Source organism: Prionailurus viverrinus, chromosome A2 (assembly GCF_022837055.1).
Source record: "Prionailurus viverrinus isolate Anna chromosome A2, UM_Priviv_1.0, whole genome shotgun sequence".
NCBI classification, from domain to species: Eukaryota; Metazoa; Chordata; class Mammalia; order Carnivora; family Felidae; genus Prionailurus; species Prionailurus viverrinus.
This window is the reverse complement of record NC_062562.1, coordinates 5156850-5172847: the sequence shown is the minus strand read 5'-3', so window position 1 is coordinate 5172847 and position 15998 is coordinate 5156850. Positions and strand designations below refer to the sequence as shown.

Genomic DNA, 15998 nt, shown 5'->3' with positions numbered 1-15998 from the left:
TTGGCCCAAACTAATAAATCGGCCCGTGAAAGTCCTCGCGTGTACCCCATGGTGTTTAGTTTTTCATAGCTGGGGCGAACAATCAGAAGGCAGGCCTGTGCCCTCACCTTCCCCGTGGGCTGTTGGAAGGGTGGGCCGCGGGTCAGCCGGGGTCCCCAGAGTCCAGCCCCCCACCCCCCTTGCAGGGGCCTCCCAGAGCCCACTCCTGGGAGAAATGATCCTGGAAGGCCGACTGCTGCCCCCCCCCCCGCCCCCCATCCCTTTGCAGAGCGACTGAACCTGAAAGACCAGCAGATTGCGCAGAGCCTCAGCGAGAAGCAGCAGATCTACCTGGAGATGGCCGAGACGAGCGGGCTGGAAGACGTCGCTCCGTCACGGCTCCTCTTCCGAGGAGGGGACCCCTCCGAGACCGTGCAGGGGGAGCTGATTCTCAAGTCGGCCATGAGTGAGAGTAAGGAGCCGAGCCTGGGGGCCCTCACTGGGCACCCGGCTGCTGCTGCCGCCACAGTTCCACCCGGGGTGGGGGGTGGTTCTCGGGGGGACCCCAGGACGGCACGTGACCCAGTGTGGCCAACTCGCCACCCTGTCTGGGACGCACTTCTGTCTGGGGCGGGCATTCTCCCAGGAGCAGCGCTCACACCCGGCAGACTCAGCACCTTCTCCCGAGCACCTGCTACACGAGGCACCACGCCAGTCCCCTAGGATCTGAAGTCGACTGAGATGGGTTCCCCACCCTCAAGAGGCCCTCCTCTCTGAGGATTGGGGCACCAGTGATCTCCCCAGAGATCATGCACATACCCACATTTGGTGGGTCATTTAAGAGGGCTCCTGCCCCTGGGCCTGGAACCCCACCTCTGGGGGGAGGAGGCTTCTGAACACAGCGACCACAGGGGGGCGCTGGCCAGTCTCCTGCCCTCCGTGAGCACTCTGCTGCCAGGCCCGCCTCGTGGAGCTGTCAAGGTCCTTGCTGGAGCCCCCGGCGGCCCCCACACAGCTGCTGGGCCAGCTCCGCACGAGGCCCAGCCTGGGTCAGGCCAGCCGGCCAGTGCTCACTGGGTCCAGACGGACAGCTGGCAACTGCTCTCTCAGTGACAAACGAGAGAGAGAGATGCCCTCCAGACCTTTCCTTCAGAGTGAAGGGAACAGAGACCAGGGGGGTCCCTTGTGGACTCCAATTCTGCTCCACCTCGTGTCCTCCGGCCACACTGACCTTCTGCTTCCTCACATTTCTTCAGGGGCCATTGTTCTTGGCCCCCTGAGGACCCTCTCATATCCTGTGCCTGGGCCTGGAATGTTCTCCCCACCGCCTCACTGGCCAAAGCCTGTTTGTCCTAAAGCACTTTGTGTGACCAGACCTGCCCCCAGAGGCCACCCTCCCATGGCCTCCGACCTTCTGTGTGCACCCCTGACACACAAGCACACACCCGAGTTCTTCCCCGGCCCCTCCCACAGGCTGCCCCGAGGTCCAACCTGACCTGCAGACATGCATTGGCCTGTCCTGGCTGCAGTACCTGAAGTTAGGGGAATGCATAGAGCGGGGGGCTGAAGTCCTGCAACAGGAATTAGAAGACCGTGACCCAGGCCCTGCAAGCTTCTAGGCCCCGATCCCTGTGCCCCGTGTGGTTCCACAGGGCGACTCGCTTCCTCCCATATCCTTCCACAGTTGAGGACATCCAGAACCTGCTCTGCAGGCAGCTGGCCAGCGCCAACGGTCAGGCGGAAGATGGGGGAGGCTCCGCGGGCCTGCCCCGCAGGGCAGACACCTTCGGGGGCTGCGACACCGTGGGCAGCCCCGGCAAGAGTGAGTGGGGCTTCTTGGGATAGCTCGGAACGTTCCCTTTGCAAAGCCGAGGCATTTATTGCTGGGTGTCTCTGCTGCTGCTTCCCCTCAACGATTATAAACCCTCTGTGGTGAGGTTCTGGAACCTTTAGGGTGTTGTCGGTCATGCTCCGACAGCGGCACACAGACCAGCCCCTCCCTTTCCTGCTGGCGTGTGTCTCCGATGCTGCCATTTTGGCACAAGCCCAAGGGTAGCGGCCTGGCCACAATTTCCTACCTGGGTTCCGGGGTTATGGGGCCCCGTCCGGGGGACCTCCAGCCCCCTCACGCACCTGGATTGGGGTTTTCAGACGGCAGTTTTAAGAAGGTCTGCAGCAACGACCCCGGCCCCCGAGACTGGCAAGGCCCGGTGAGCAGCCCAGACTCCAGGCCCGGCGACACCCTGGGGGCCTCTGAGGAGCCACCACCTGTGGTATGTCGCTCCCGTAGCCAGGTCCAGGGCCGCCCAAGCCCTTTTCGTTACCGTTGCCAAGTGTGAACAGCCTGTGCTTGCGTGGTCTAGTTTTTCCATCTCGTGGCAACACGCTGTCCCTGGGAGTGGCCCACAGTGGCCGGGAATGGGATGAGAGAGGGGACAGGCCCAGGGCAGTAGCTGCAGCCGCCTCAGCAGAGGAGAGACCCTGCGGGGCCTGCCAGCGTTGGGTCTGTACAAGTGTCCTGGTGCCCGGAGGCTGGGGCGCACTGGGGCCCGAGCAGGGCTGCGGCTGAGGCTCCCTCTACCACCCGCTGTGTGACCCGAGCCTCCGCAGGGTGAGCCCACGACAGCCGCCTTCCCGCCTCCAGGAAGGCTGCCCTGTGCGGTTGTTTTCCAGATGCCAAGACTCAACGCGAGTCACAGGACCGGGCGGGGCTGGGAGGAGAAGGGCCTGTTGGTCACTAATCAGCAGGTCCTTAGCTCTTCAAGTCTGACGCTGTTGCCTCCACAGGTCACAGTGCCAGGTGCGGAGTCTGGCCCCCGTCTGCCCGCCGTCCTGGAGCTGGAGGTAGGCTCGGGGCTCGTCCATCTCCCCGGGGGTCGGCATGCACGCCCCGTGCAGCTTCGTGCAGGGAGCCCGCGTCTCTCTCCCTCTCCACAGCTCGTGCAGCGGATCCAGACGCTGTCCCAGCTGCTGCTAAGCCTCCAGGTATAGGGGCTGCGCCCGGGCCCCTTTCCTGCCGGAAGCTAGGGTCTGGGGAAGGGCCAGCCGCCTCCTAACATCGGGGCCTCCCCCACGCCCCGCCTCGGCCCCCGCAGGCCGTCATCGCCCAGCAGGACAGCTACGTGGAGATGCAGAGGGCCGCCCTCCAGGAGCGCGAGAAGCAGCTGCGGCTGCAGTCCACGCGCGGGAACCTGCTGCTGGAGCAGGAGCGCCAGCGCAACTTCGAGAAGCAGCGGGAGGAGCTGGCGGGCGTGCAGAAGCAGCAGGGCCGGCTGCGGCTGGAGCAGCAGCGCTGGGAGCGCGAGCGGGAGCGCCAGCGGCAGGAGCTCGACGTGGCTTCGGCGCAGCTGCGGCAGCGCGAGGAAGAGTCGCTGCAGCTGCAGGAGCGGCTGGGCCAGGAGCGCGAGCAGCTGGAGCGGCAGCGGCGCGCCTACCAGCACGACCTGGAGCGGCTGCGGGAGGCGCAGCGCGCCGTGGAGCGGGAGCGCGAGCAGCTGGAGCAGCAGCGGCGCCTCAAGAAGCAGAACACAGCGCTGCCGCCCGACGCGCTGGCCGAGGTGAGGGGCGGGGCGGGGCGGCGCGCCGGGCGCGGGCGCGTGAGCCCCGGCGCGTGTCAGCATAAGTGCCGTGTGCGTGGGCGCGACTAAGTGTAACCTTGGGTGCTCGTGCCTGCAGCAGTAAGTGGCGACCCGGGGGGGGGGCCGGCGCCGGCCCCGCCCCCAAACAGAACCTCCCAGCCGCGCGCGCTTAGGTGACCCCGGGACCCAGAGGAGGTTGGGTGGGGCAAGTGGGCGAGACCGGCCCTGGACACTGCAGATCTGGGGACAGCGGCTGTGGGGGGGTGGGGGGGTTGGGGGGTGGGACGTGATCTCCAGCAGGAGGGACAGCTCTGGGATGTGGCGTCTGTCCCTCTTTCAGGCCCAGCCCCCCAGCCACGCTCCCAGCTTCAACGGGGAAGGGCTGGAAGGGCCCACCGGCCTCGCCAAAGCGCCAGGACCCCGGGCGAGCTTGCTGCTGTCCAGCTCGGGCCCCGAGTTCCCAGAGCGCCCCGAGGTGGCTCGCCGGGACAGCACCCCGGCGGAGGGTCGGCCGGCCAAGAGCGACGTGCCCATCCAGCTGCTCAGCGCCACCAACCAGATCCAGAGACAGGCGGCCGTGCAGCAGCAAATCCCCACCAAGCTGGCCGCCTCCACCAAGGGCGGCAAGGACAAGGGCGGCAAGAGCAGGGGCTCCCAGCGCTGGGACAGCTCGGGTGAGCCCGGAGTGGGGGGGCGGAGCTGAGGCTGCGGAGTCCTGGCGGGCTCTAGGTGACCGGTGATCTCAGGTGCCCACCCGGTCCACTCACCACCGTTTGTGAGACCAAAGCGGCTTCTTGGGAGCAAACCAAAATGGGACCCCAGGGCTGTTCCCTGGAAGGGGCACCAGGAGAAAACTGGAAGGCACAGCTGGTGACACCAGGCTACAGAGACGACCTGTCCCCGTGTGGTCTTCCGGCCCAAGAAGCAAAATTAAAACATCAAACCCCATGTCCTTTTCCTACCCCGGCCCTCACACTGGGACTGGGGATGAGGGAACCTCTTGGCAGTTCAGAAAGTGGGGCCCTGCAAAGGGGTGACCAAGGAGGAGAGGTCAGAGAGCCTGGGTCACTGAGGGACGTCGAGGCAAGCAGTGCTAACACTCCCACCGAGCCCCCAGCCAGTGCCGACACTAGCACCCACATCTCTACGGGTCCTCGGTCCACACAGGGGACACTGAGGTCCTCGCACAGAGCACTCTGCAGCGAGTGGTCCCCGGTAGGGAAAGCCCGGGGGGGCTCCCTCGGGTGCTGTCAGCATGCAGGCTCTGGCTGAGGGGAGCCAGTCCTGGGGTGTTCCCTGAGGAGCAGGGCCTGTGTCCCAGGACTGCTGGGACTCAGGGGTCACGGGGTCTCTCTCCAGCGGCGCACTGTAGTCCGGCCTCGCTGTCCCTGGGGCCGTCCTTGGTCATGGGTGCCGGCGTCCTCCCTCGGCCGTCTGGGGGAAGAGCCAAGGAGGGGTTGGAGGGGGGCTGCTTGTGTGCCTGGAGCGAGGCCAGACACCCCGGGCCGTGCCCTTCTGCCCTCAGCCTCCTTCGACCTGAAGCAGCAGCTGCTTCTCGGCAAGCTCATGGGCAAGGACGAGGGCGCCTCTCGGAACCGCCGCTCGCTGAGCCCCGTCCTGCCAGGCAGCCACGGCTCCACGCCTCTCCCAGGTGAGCCCGGCCCCCCGGGACAGCGGGGCTGCTGTGATGCCCGGCAGCTGCCGACACCCGCCACCCCCCCTCTCTTCCAGACCCCTGTGGCTCAGCCCCAGCCGACGTGCCCCCTGAGGGCTCCAAGCCCGGGGGCGCGCCCGTGCCCCCATCCTTCTTGCCACTGCCCACCACGCCATTGGACAAGGAAGAAGCCGGCAAGGAAGACGTCATCTTCTTCTAGAGGGGCTGTGGCTCCAGGTGCAGACCCCTCCCTGTCCTGCTCTCCGGGGAGCAGCCCAGTTGTCCCTCCCCCCTTCCCTAGCAGACCAACACCAGCGACCGCATGGCTGGGGCTGGGGTCTGGGCCGGGGCGGGCCTGTCGTCTCGAGGCTCTTTCTGTAGGATTAGCAATGGTGCCTGGGTAACTTTCTAAACTTTTTTTGATACAGCAAGGAAAGTTTGTAATCGAAGGGTGAGCCAGAGCTGACCTAAGGAGCTGTGTTCAGTTGTAGCACCCCATGTGAGTAGGGAGAGAGCAACTCCATGCCATCGTTCCCAGGGACTGCCCAACGCAAGAAGCCTGGTGACAGGCCAGATCCCAGTCTAAGGAGAAGGTGCTGGCCCTGGGCCAGGCTCCACAGCCCCCAGGAGACGCTGGAACGTGTCATTAGGGCACCAGGAGGGGTGGGTGGTGTCAGCAGAATCAGCTTCCAAAGCAGAAACCTACATGTGTTCACGGTGAACCTCAAGGCCGAGGGCGTGAGCTCAGACCAGGGGTGGCACACAGCCCGCCTGGGGACAGAGGGCCACAGGGCAGGGCGTATGAAGGGGATGGCCAGTGGCACCGTAGACAGGTTCTATAGGTTCTGGAAGGGGCGGGCCATAACTCATTTTAATTTGACAGAGGTTTTTAAAGCCTGCTGTTGCTCAACTTTGTGCTTCCCAGAGGAACCTCACCCAGTTGGCATGATTCTGTGGGATTCAAGGGCACCAGCTGTTCTCTGGGCATTCAGCCTGTCCGGAGAAGGCAAATCGAGAGCTTTAGGCAGGACTCGTGCACTCCTGAGGGTCCCGCTCCTAGCAGAGGGTCCCCAGCCCCCATGGGATGGGCTGGTGTTCCTGGGGCCACAGGGAGGAAGCCCCCGGGACAGGTGTCCCTCACTGAGGGGCAGGTGCTGGTTTAGGGAATGGAGTGGTGGGGCTGCCCTGCCCTGGCAGACAAGGGTGAGATGCTAGAGGGGTCACGTGTGGCCAGGAGACCTTAGGTGGCCAGATGGCCGTGGGTGCCTCATGCCCAGTGAGCCATGCTAGCTTACTGTCCACTTTCCCTGGAGGGCAGCTCCCCCCCACCCCACAGTCCAGCCGCACAGCTGTGGACGGCAGGGGGTGGGAGGGGGGGGTGTTAGATGTCCAGGAACGGTCGGGTGGCAAACGGGTCAGAGCCACACTTCAGCTCTGGAGGAACTCTGGGTGCCGGGTGGGTGAGTGGGGATCCCGCAGCCTTTGCACCCCTGGCCCCGCCACCGAGCCCAGAGCCCAGTCCCTTCCAAGGCATTGGCGGGAGGACTTGGGTCCCTCGCTGACCAAGGAGCGGGGGCGCTGCAGGGTGGAGCGACACAGGCATTCCTGACGGAGGAACGGAAAGCAGCGGTCGTGAACCTCTCCCAAGCACAGGAAATGGTGTGACGTTCCTGGGCCTCTCCGAGAAGCCCCGCCTGCTCCCTCCTCTCCCCTGCTCTCGACTGTGTCCTCCTCCTCGAGGAGCAAGGAAAAGCGGTCTCCCTCGGTCCTGTGACACAGCGGAGCCGACCTGTGCCACGTCTCTAATCAGTGTTCGTGTCGTACCGAGACGTATCGGAGCACTTTAGAAAAGTTGACTTTAGGTCCCTGTCCTGTCGTAAAGAGAACATTCCTGGGCCCTTGTGCTGGGCGATGTGACCGCCAGGTGCCCCTCGCGGTGAGGAGTTTCCGCTCAGCCATGTGGCAGCAGTCAGGGCTCCCCGCCACGGGGCTGAGGGCATTTCTCGGTCGTGCCACGCAGCGGGGCAGTGGCGGTACATGTCTGGCCAGCAGGAGGTCACCCCTGGGTAGAGCCCAGTTCTCCTTGTGTGGTCGGTGGCTGAACAGATACTATTTCTGTGGAATCTGTGCGCGTCTTTGTTAATCGTGACCATAATCTTAGTCCACCCGACAATTGCTTTTACGATGATTGCGTTTCCTCACCGCGGGATCTTTCAGAACCGTCTTAGAACTTAAGACCTGATTCCAGCAATAAAAGTGTCGGAGGTGAGCGAACGGAGTGTTCGTATTGAGGGTTTGGGGTTTTGTTTGAGGATCGTCTGCCCAACGCCGGTGCTGTGATGGTGGATTACGGGGAAACTCCCGTGGCTCCCCTCCCCAGGCGGGCCCCCCCCCGCCACACCCCCTGCTGCAGTAGGACCTGGGGGAGGCCTGGACGCCACGCTCAGGGCCCCGCAGACTCCCCTCCACAGGACCTGCGTGGCCGGGATGCCGTAGGGGCCCCCCGAGCTGATGTTCCCTCCTGCTGCGTGCAGGGGTCAGGCCTGTGGAAGAGTGCAGGACACTCCCCTGCCCCGCAGCTGGGGTGGTGGCTTCAGGGATGCTGAGGCTCCTCCTGGGCAAGCAACGTGGCCCCGCCCAGAGGAGCCCAGCCCACAAGCCCGCCCTGGTCCCCTCTGAGGATGCTCCAGATGATCACACTGGGGGTGGTGGCGAGGCCAGGGCGGCCGTGGCCCGGGGAGAAGCAGCCCTCCGCAGGGGACTGAGGTGTGGGAGCACCACCAGTCCTCCCCGCTCCAGCACGGCCCCCTTCCGTTCAGACCTGTCCCCGTGGTCTTGGGGTGTCAGCCTTCTTGACAAGGAGCCATGGCTGGCCTCTGGGCCATCCTCCAGGCCCACCAGCCTCCCTGCTCCCCAGTTTGCTGCCATGTGTACTCCCTGGGTCCCGAGAGAACCCGTTGAGGCCCAGCTCCTGGGAACGAAGACCTGAAGAGGCTGAGCAGGGGGTGTGGCCACACTGCAGGTGGGGCTTCTCCTTGACCACCCAGCAGTGTTCCCACACAGCCCGGGCCCATAGGGACACCAGCCTGTTGGGGCACCCGTGACCTGACACGTTAGCATCCAGGTGCTCACGTGGTTTGCCCACAGACACCCTGCCCTGGGTGCCTTGTATTAACTGAGTCTCCAGGCAGGTGAGTGGGTGCTGCTGTGACCGCGCCCCCCCCCCAATCTCCCTGGTGGCCCCGAGTGCTGGGAAGGGGGCCTCTGCTAAGGGCCCAGAGCCTGGCCCACCCCCCACCTGTGAACCCCAGGGACAGACAGGTGGGGCAGGGTGCTCCAAGGGGGGTCTCTCCTGCGCCCCGTGTCCACCCAAAGTGGCCTCCACCCCAGCTCTTCCCACCACGTCACTTCCTTGGGAAACAAGATGCGGTGGGTGTCCCATGAAGCCCCAGGGGCTGCAAACTGCCATTTTTGTTAGATCTTTCCAGAGGGACAGCATGATCCCCTCTGCCTTCCCACCAGGACTCCTGTCACGGGGAGGGCCAGGTGTGGGCTGGCCACCACCTGCAGGTGCCTGCCTGAGGCCACACGGGGGCGGTGGCTCTCAAACGTCAGCCTGAACAGTAAACGCATCCCATCGCACCTGATCCCCACGAGGAGGGAGACAGGAGCCTGCATGGCCCAGCCCCAGCTTGGCGCCCACGACACGCTCAGACCGGCCCTGGGTCCTGGCCGTGTCAGAGCATGAAATGCTTCAGCCGCCACAAGCACCCCAGCGATACCCAGGAGGACAAGACCCAGGCGTGGGGGTGGGAGGCGGCGTCCGTGTGGCCCCTGTGCCTGAGACGGGCGGGAGAGCCGCCCGCCTCAGCCAAAGGCTGCTCCGGGCCGGGTGGGCTGTGCTCACAGAGTCCGAGAGGACCCACTGAGTCAAGCACGTTCCAGGAGGCAGGCTGGGGAGGTGTGGTTTCCAGGCACCCACCACATCCATGCAGCACTTAGATGGCTCGGAAAATAAGGCCCAGGGGCCTGTGTGAGCCAGGGGGCCTGCGGGCCAGAGGGGCAGGAGCCAGCGAGACAGGAATGAGCTCACACGTGGGCCTGGCACCAGCACACCCTTTAATTGATCCTCGTTTCCATTGTCCGAAGGCCCACCTGGCACACGCGCCTGGGCTCTCCTGCTCGCCTTGATTGGAACGCAGGACACAGGCCACGCGAGGGTCTGCTGAGGTTCCTCTGCACGTGAGGCCTGGAGACCCCTACTCTGGACCTGAGAGCAGCCTCCCCCACTGAGCCCGGAAGGCCCTAGCCCTCAGCACTCGGGGGACCTCACCCCTGCCTACATCCTGCCCCACCCTGGCCTTGTCCCCAAGGCTGCTCGAGCGTTCTCTGGGCGGTACCTCCCTACACCTGGCATTGACTCGCTCAATTAAAGACCCAGCCCCAGCCCCGGTGATTTCTGCCTTGTGGGAGGGGGCCCTCCGGTGGGGTTCCGGCTGCATCCACACCTCCCGGGCCACGTCAAGGGGCGGTGGCCTCGGTCCAGTCACCGGCCCGGACGGCCTGGTACACACTGAGGAGGGAGGAGACGGTGCCCAGGAGGCCCACCAGCCACGGGGGGAAGCGGCCGGCCCACAGGACGCCCGGAGGCAGCCAGTGCACGGCGTTGGCCAGATCGGCCAGGTTGCTCAGGAGAGTCAGCACCTCCGACTGAACCTGGGCCTCCAAGGCCCTCCTCTTGCTCCGCGGCAGCCGGCTGTGGGAGCAGAGAGAAGGTGCTGGGGACGACCCACGAGTGCCTTCGCTCCCCCAAACAGGCCGGAAGAGGTGACAGCAGAGGGAGGGAAATGTGGGACTGGGTCCCTGTCACACACCCCCAGCAGGGAGCTCATGGCACGAAAAGGGCACAGACTGGCAGGAAAAGTCTCAAACCCACACCTCGGTCGTCTGGCCACTGGAGACGGGTGGGGGGACTGGTGGGGGCCCAGCTTCTGGGCCTGCCGGGTGCGGCTTTGCCCCACATTCCCTCCCAGCCCAGATGAAACATGGACGGTGAGCACAGTTCTCAAGAAACGGCTGTCCCAGATCAGCCTCCCTGCTGGGGGCGCCGCCATGAAGGCTCAGCCACTTCCTGTCTACAGGGCCTCAAGCAGGCCTCAGTTTCCCCACCTGTGCCAGTCCCTGGAGCTGCCGTAGGCCCCATGATCTAGCACACGCGGCCGCCCCAGCCCAGGCCTGCAGAGGACGAGGTTCACAACTGGTGGAAGCAGCTTCCTGGCTCCCACCCGGGTCCCCAGCGTGCAGGACGAAGTCAGCCTTCTTCCGACCAAACCCCGGATGTCCCTGAATGTCATACCTGGTAAAGGCCACCGCGGGGTCCCTCAGCCTCTGTCTCAGTTTCAGGACCATCCACAATGACCTGCATCAACAGAGGGGGGGATGTGCCACCAGAGGGGCATTCCCATCTGCCAGGAAACGCCAGTAGGGGGCGGGGAGGGGAACACTCTGCCTGTGTTTTCTGGGCAGGGGACTCTCAACAAACCCACTCAGCAAACTCTCTGTAGAGAGGAAAATGTTTGGGAGGAAACCATTCTTTCACAGTTCTAGAAACGACACGGGTTTCAGAAGCACACAGCCAGACAGGAAACCCCCGGCTGTTTTGTCCGGGGATGTGCACCGATGACCACGCACACGGAGAGACCGGGTCCAGGCTTGTGGACTTATTCTTCCTGGCTCCGGCGGGAACAATCACGCACGTGCCAAAGATGTCCACATCCTAGTCCCCAGGACCTGTGAGTGTGCTCCCTTACATGCTAAAAAACTCTGCAGATGTGACCGAGTTAAGGGTTTGAAATGGGAGGTGACCGAGGTGGCCCTGGGATGACACCCAGAAGAAGGACGCACAGGGTTGCAGTTAGAGAAGATGTGACAAGGGACACAGGCTGGAGGGACAGGCTCTGAGATGGAAGGAGGGGCCACGAGCCGAGCAGGGCAGTGGCCTCCAGAAGCCGGAAAAGGCAGGAACTAATTGTCCCCTGCAGCCTCCCGATTTCTAGCCCGGGGAGTCCCTACTGGACATCCGCCCTCCAGCACGGCGAGACAGTCAGCGTGTGACGTTTGAAGCCACCGGCTTTGTGGGCATCTGTTAGGGTGGCCATTGGATGGATCCAGGGAGGGGGCAACAAGAGGAGGACTGTGGGAAGAGGCCAAGACCCTCGCACCTCCAGCCTGTCTGCCCACCGGCCCAGGTCTCGGGGCACCCATACAGCCTGCCGGCGCGTGCTAACACCACTTGCCTGGCGATGCCCAGCAGCAGGGAGAGGCCCCAGAAGGCCGTGCTCAGTGTCCACCACCGGGCAGAGTCCACACGGAGGATCTTGGCATCGGCAGCCCAGGCGATGTGCTCACAGGGGTAGTAGAGCTGATCCGCCAGGTTGCCCAGGACGGATACGCAGCGGACAAAGATGTCTTCCTCCTGCAGGACCAGGAGAGAGCGGGGGATGGGCCTGGAGTCAGACCTACCCAGGTCCACTTTAGTGACCCAGACCAGGCCAGGTGGCAGTCACAGGGCAATGTCCAGGCCCAGCAGGCTGGCCCATGGCTGGGCCACTGCAGGAGAAAGACCTGATTTCTGCTTCCCAACGGTGTGGTCATCGCCCAGTGGAACAGAAGGTGTCGGGAGTCCCCGGGGAGCTTCAAAACCCCCACCTCTAGGGGTGCCTGCGTGGCTCGGTCAGTTAAGCTTCTGACTTCAGCTCAGGTCGTGATCTCACGGTTCGTGAGTTTGAGCCCCACACTGGGCTCTGAGCTGTCAGCACAGCCTGCTTCAGATTGTGTGTCTCCCTCTCTCTCTGGCCCTCCCCTGCTCATGCTTGGTCTCTCTTTGTCTCTCAAAAATAAAAGTAAAACATTAAACAATAAATAAAACAATAATAAACAATAAATTAAAAAAAAGACCCTATCCCCAGGGTTTCTGCCTCACTAGGTCTGGGGTGGGCACTGGCACCAGGAATGTTTTTTATATACATATATATTTATTTTTGAGAGAGAACGTGAGCCAGGGAGGGACAGAGAGAGGGCGACAGGGGATCCGAAGCGGGCTCCGAGCTGACAGCAGAAAGCCCTACTCGGGGCTCAAATCCAGCAGGATCATGGCCTGAGCCAAAGTCGGACGATCAACGGCCTCACCTACACAGGCGCCCCCAGAAATGTCTTTCAAGTTCGCAGATGACTCCCACGAGGGAACCGTGACCCCACAGGCAGGGTGCTACGGTACCACCAGGCTTCCGCACTCAGTGCTGACAGTAAGTGGGCACGAGGCTGCAAGGCTCGGGTCGCCTCCCCAGACCAGAGAGGGGGCACATCCCCACAAACAGGCAAACTGGGGGTGCCTGGGGTGAGCTGCCGCGTGCCCCTTCTCCCACAAGGACAGGCCTCAGGCCTTCAAATAGCAGAACCCAAGCCCTTCAAGCCTGAGTTCTGAGCCACCGCCTGTATCAAGTTGAGGCTGCAGGGGCCTGGGCCCCACCCCCCAGGACCCGGGCCCCTGGGGGCCTCCAAGCTGCCTGCTATACCCGCTCCCTCCTCTCCATCTTCCCAGGATCCCCCTCATGAGCCCCACCAATGCCCCCTTCCTTCCCACTAGCCAGCTGTGACCCTGCCTCCCTCTGGGTTTGAACCCCACTCCAGCTCCCCTATCCTGCCTGGACCTTCTGGTGTGCTGGCACATTCCACTCCTCCATGAGAACAGAGCCCTCCCCGCCCCTCCTCACCCCTCCCCAGTGTGTTCATTCCAGTGTCTCCAGAGAAGCAGCAAGGTCAAGGCCCTACACCGGGGAGGAGATGCTCACTGGGCAGGGGGCACAGACAGAAACACTGGAGCCAACAAAGGAGTTCCTGTTCTGGCCAAGGGAGAGACAAGGTGCACAGGGCCCCTGGTCTAGGGACGCAGAGACGTGGGGGGAGGGGTCCTCAGGGGGCACATGGGAAGCATGCCCTAATCAAAGAAGAAGATAGGAGATGGGCTTCAAAACAGGGGGAAGGTCCAGGAAAGCACCTGAAGTTGGGGTGACTGGGTCATGGGCACTGGGGTGGAGCGAGGGTGGGAGCAAACCTGGAGTGGCTCAGAGAGGGGACAGGAGAGGGGTTGGGCAGGACACCCAGGGAGGGGCATGGCTTCGCCAGGATGGCCCCAGGCAGCTTCTGAGCTCATCCCCTGGGGAAATGTCCCCTGGGGGAACAAGATGGCCCCAGGCAAGGGAACACTGCTCTAGATTACGTGCCTTCCTGCAGAATGCTGCAGTCCCCTTATAACAGCCAAACCTCCATGTCCCTCAACAGGGGACCAGCCAGCTGCATAGCAAGTGCTAGGTGGCCACAACGAAGGAGGGAGCTCTGTTTGGACCTATGTGGAGTGCCCTCCAAGTTGTGCTGTTTAAGCGAAAAAAGCAAGTGGCGGGACAGTGAAAATGGCACACAGCTCATTATATAAACAATGCGTATTTGCCTGTGCGTGTACCGGTCTCATGAAGCAATCACAGAAGGCCGACAACAGCTGCCTCTGAGGAGGAAAACTGGGGAAGGGGGATCAGGAAGGAGGGAGACTTTTTAGTCTACATACAGCCCATATAGCCTTTTGGAATGTATGAATGTAGAAGCTATTTTTTTAGATTTATTTATTTATTTTGAGAGAGAGCACAGAGCCCGACACAGGGCTCGATCCCACGAACCATGAGCTCATGACCTGAGCCAAAATCAAGAGTCGGACGCTTAACCGACTGAGCCACCCAGGCACCCCACTTATTTTTTAATTTAAATTAAAACGAGAACATATGATTATCTCAAAAAAGAAAGCAAAAGTTTAAAAAAAAAACAAACATTAAACTGCCGGGGCTCCTGGGTGACTCAGTCGGTTGAGCATCTGATCCTTGGTTTCAGCTCAGGTCATGATCTCGAGGTTCATGAGTTCAAGTCCACCATCGGGCTCTGTGCTGACAGTGTGGAGCCTGCTTGGGGTTCTCTCTCTCCCTCTCTCTCTGCCCCTCCCCTGCCCACTCTCCCTCTCTCTCTCAAAATAAATAAACTTTAAAAAACAAAACAAACCAATAAACTGCCCACACAACAGCCTTCAGACAAGTCCAGAAAACACCAGTTTTTGCCCAGAGTCTGTGCCTCCCTCTCTACGGCCCCTTTACCTCTGCCCCCAGGCCATACTGCTTCGTGTAGATAAACATGGCCATGTCGTCAAAGAGTCGCAGGACAGTCCTACAGTGGCTGAGTTGGGAGGACAGTGTCAGCAGTCGTGTCCCCACTTCTGACCTGGCCGGACACTGCTCCACCAGGACCCCACCAACCAGTTGGCAACAGTACCCCAGCGTTCGGATCTGCAGGACACCAGAAGCAGTCAGCACGGCCGTGCTCCCGGACTAGGCTGGATCAGCCCCCGTGGCCGTGGGTCCCACGGGACCAAGTTGGGGCGGGGGGGGGGGGGGTCGGTAGACTAGATCAACAAACTTCCAATAAGAGCTGAACATTTGCTGGCCCATCTTGCACGTGGGCCAAATGGAGAAACATGGCATCCTTGTCCAAAGTCACTGTGGACACTCGAAGGGAGTGCTGGCTCGTGTCACCCTCCCTTTGGACACAGATGTGATGGGAACAAGAAAATGAAACCATTTCCCAGCAAGCTGGAGGACGAGGCGGACGTGTATATCTGCATCCACCCAGCTGGACCAAAGTCTGTAGCCAGGCTGGGGAGGGGAGAAGTGGGGAGGGGAGAAGTGATCCGGCCTCAGCCCAGTGAGCAAAAGGGTCATATGCTTGAATTACTTCAGTGATCAAAGGAACTCAGTGGCTGACTGGGGCCATTGAGAACTGGGTCGGCTTTATACCTTCTACCTGTGTTTCATCTGGTTTTCAGAAATTGCTTTTTCCTGTTGTTTTGTATATTATTGTTACTGATTTCTTTTCAGTCCCTTTTAACAGCAAAACTCGGCAGTGTAAAATGTCCAGCTTGGGAATTGATTAAAACCTGAATGCCCGATCATAAGGGATTTGGTTGGAACCCAACTGCCCAACCACTGGTACATTTCCTGGTACAACCCAAATTCCTACCTATTTTTAAAAGAAGGAAGCTCCTATAGGAACACGCAGAGACTCTGCCCTCAAGGGCCTGGATGGACCCTAAATGCCCAACCAGAGGGTATGTGGTAGGAACCTAAACATCCGAATACAGGGAAAGCCCTACAAAAATCCTAAATCCCCGTAGAAGATTGTTAGGGACAACCCAGGGACCAACTGCAGCGGCCTAGTCAGACCCTAAATGTTCAAACGGGGACTTGGTTGCCTTGTAAATGTCCAGCCAGGTTGAATTGGCTGGAACAACCCCAATGCCCAGTTATAGGGGATCTGGTCCTAAATCCTAAGTCCTATGACTGGGACAACCCAGTGACCATCTTCAGTGGTCTGGTCGGATCCCAACCGTCCAAACGTGCGGATCTGGTTGGTACTGAAAATAATCCAGCCATGACGGGTTAGCAGGAACAACCTAACGATCGCCGCTAGGGGACAGGGTCGGAGCCCAGCCCGGGGAGGGCCTCTGCGACGGAGGATCCTGAGCGACCCCGCCCCTCTCCGGCCTCAGTTTCCCGTCTCTGAGCCCTGGCCCTGGCCCGAGACCTCCGAGCGCCCTCCGCCCCAGCCTCACCAGGCGGTCGCGGCCCCTGTAAGACTCCAGCGCCGACGCCAGGCCGCTCAGCGCCGCCATGGCAACTCCGCCGTGGCGCCAC

The 15998-nt window shown here is 62.0% G+C and overlaps 2 protein-coding genes across 5 annotated transcripts in view; one reads left to right on the top strand and one right to left on the bottom strand.

Annotated features, from left to right (window-relative positions):
• ARHGEF18 (Rho/Rac guanine nucleotide exchange factor 18) overlaps window positions 1-7480 on the top strand; it is an 84633-nt gene extending 77153 nt beyond the window's left edge. For all 4 annotated transcript variants that reach the window (XM_047828814.1, XM_047828820.1, XM_047828826.1 and 1 more), the window contains 9 exons: window positions 269-451; window positions 1664-1801; window positions 2131-2252; window positions 2767-2823; window positions 2917-2964; window positions 3075-3536; window positions 3898-4231; window positions 5083-5208; window positions 5289-7480. In XM_047828814.1, the coding sequence (XP_047684770.1) occupies window positions 269-451; window positions 1664-1801; window positions 2131-2252; window positions 2767-2823; window positions 2917-2964; window positions 3075-3536; window positions 3898-4231; window positions 5083-5208; window positions 5289-5431 (1613 nt within the window). In that variant the 3' untranslated portion in view covers window positions 5432-7480. The remainder of the gene's footprint in view (window positions 1-268; window positions 452-1663; window positions 1802-2130; window positions 2253-2766; window positions 2824-2916; window positions 2965-3074; window positions 3537-3897; window positions 4232-5082; window positions 5209-5288) is intronic.
• A 1831-nt stretch (window positions 7481-9311) lies between these two features.
• Window positions 9312-15998, bottom strand: PEX11G (peroxisomal biogenesis factor 11 gamma). Its single transcript, XM_047829294.1, has 5 exons — window positions 15917-15998; window positions 14406-14594; window positions 11508-11686; window positions 10568-10630; window positions 9312-9967 (listed from the first exon to the last, which is right to left on the bottom strand). The coding sequence occupies exons 1-5, from the start codon at window positions 15974-15976 to the stop codon at window positions 9733-9735; spliced, it is 726 nt and encodes a 241-aa protein (XP_047685250.1). The 5' UTR covers window positions 15977-15998; the 3' UTR covers window positions 9312-9732.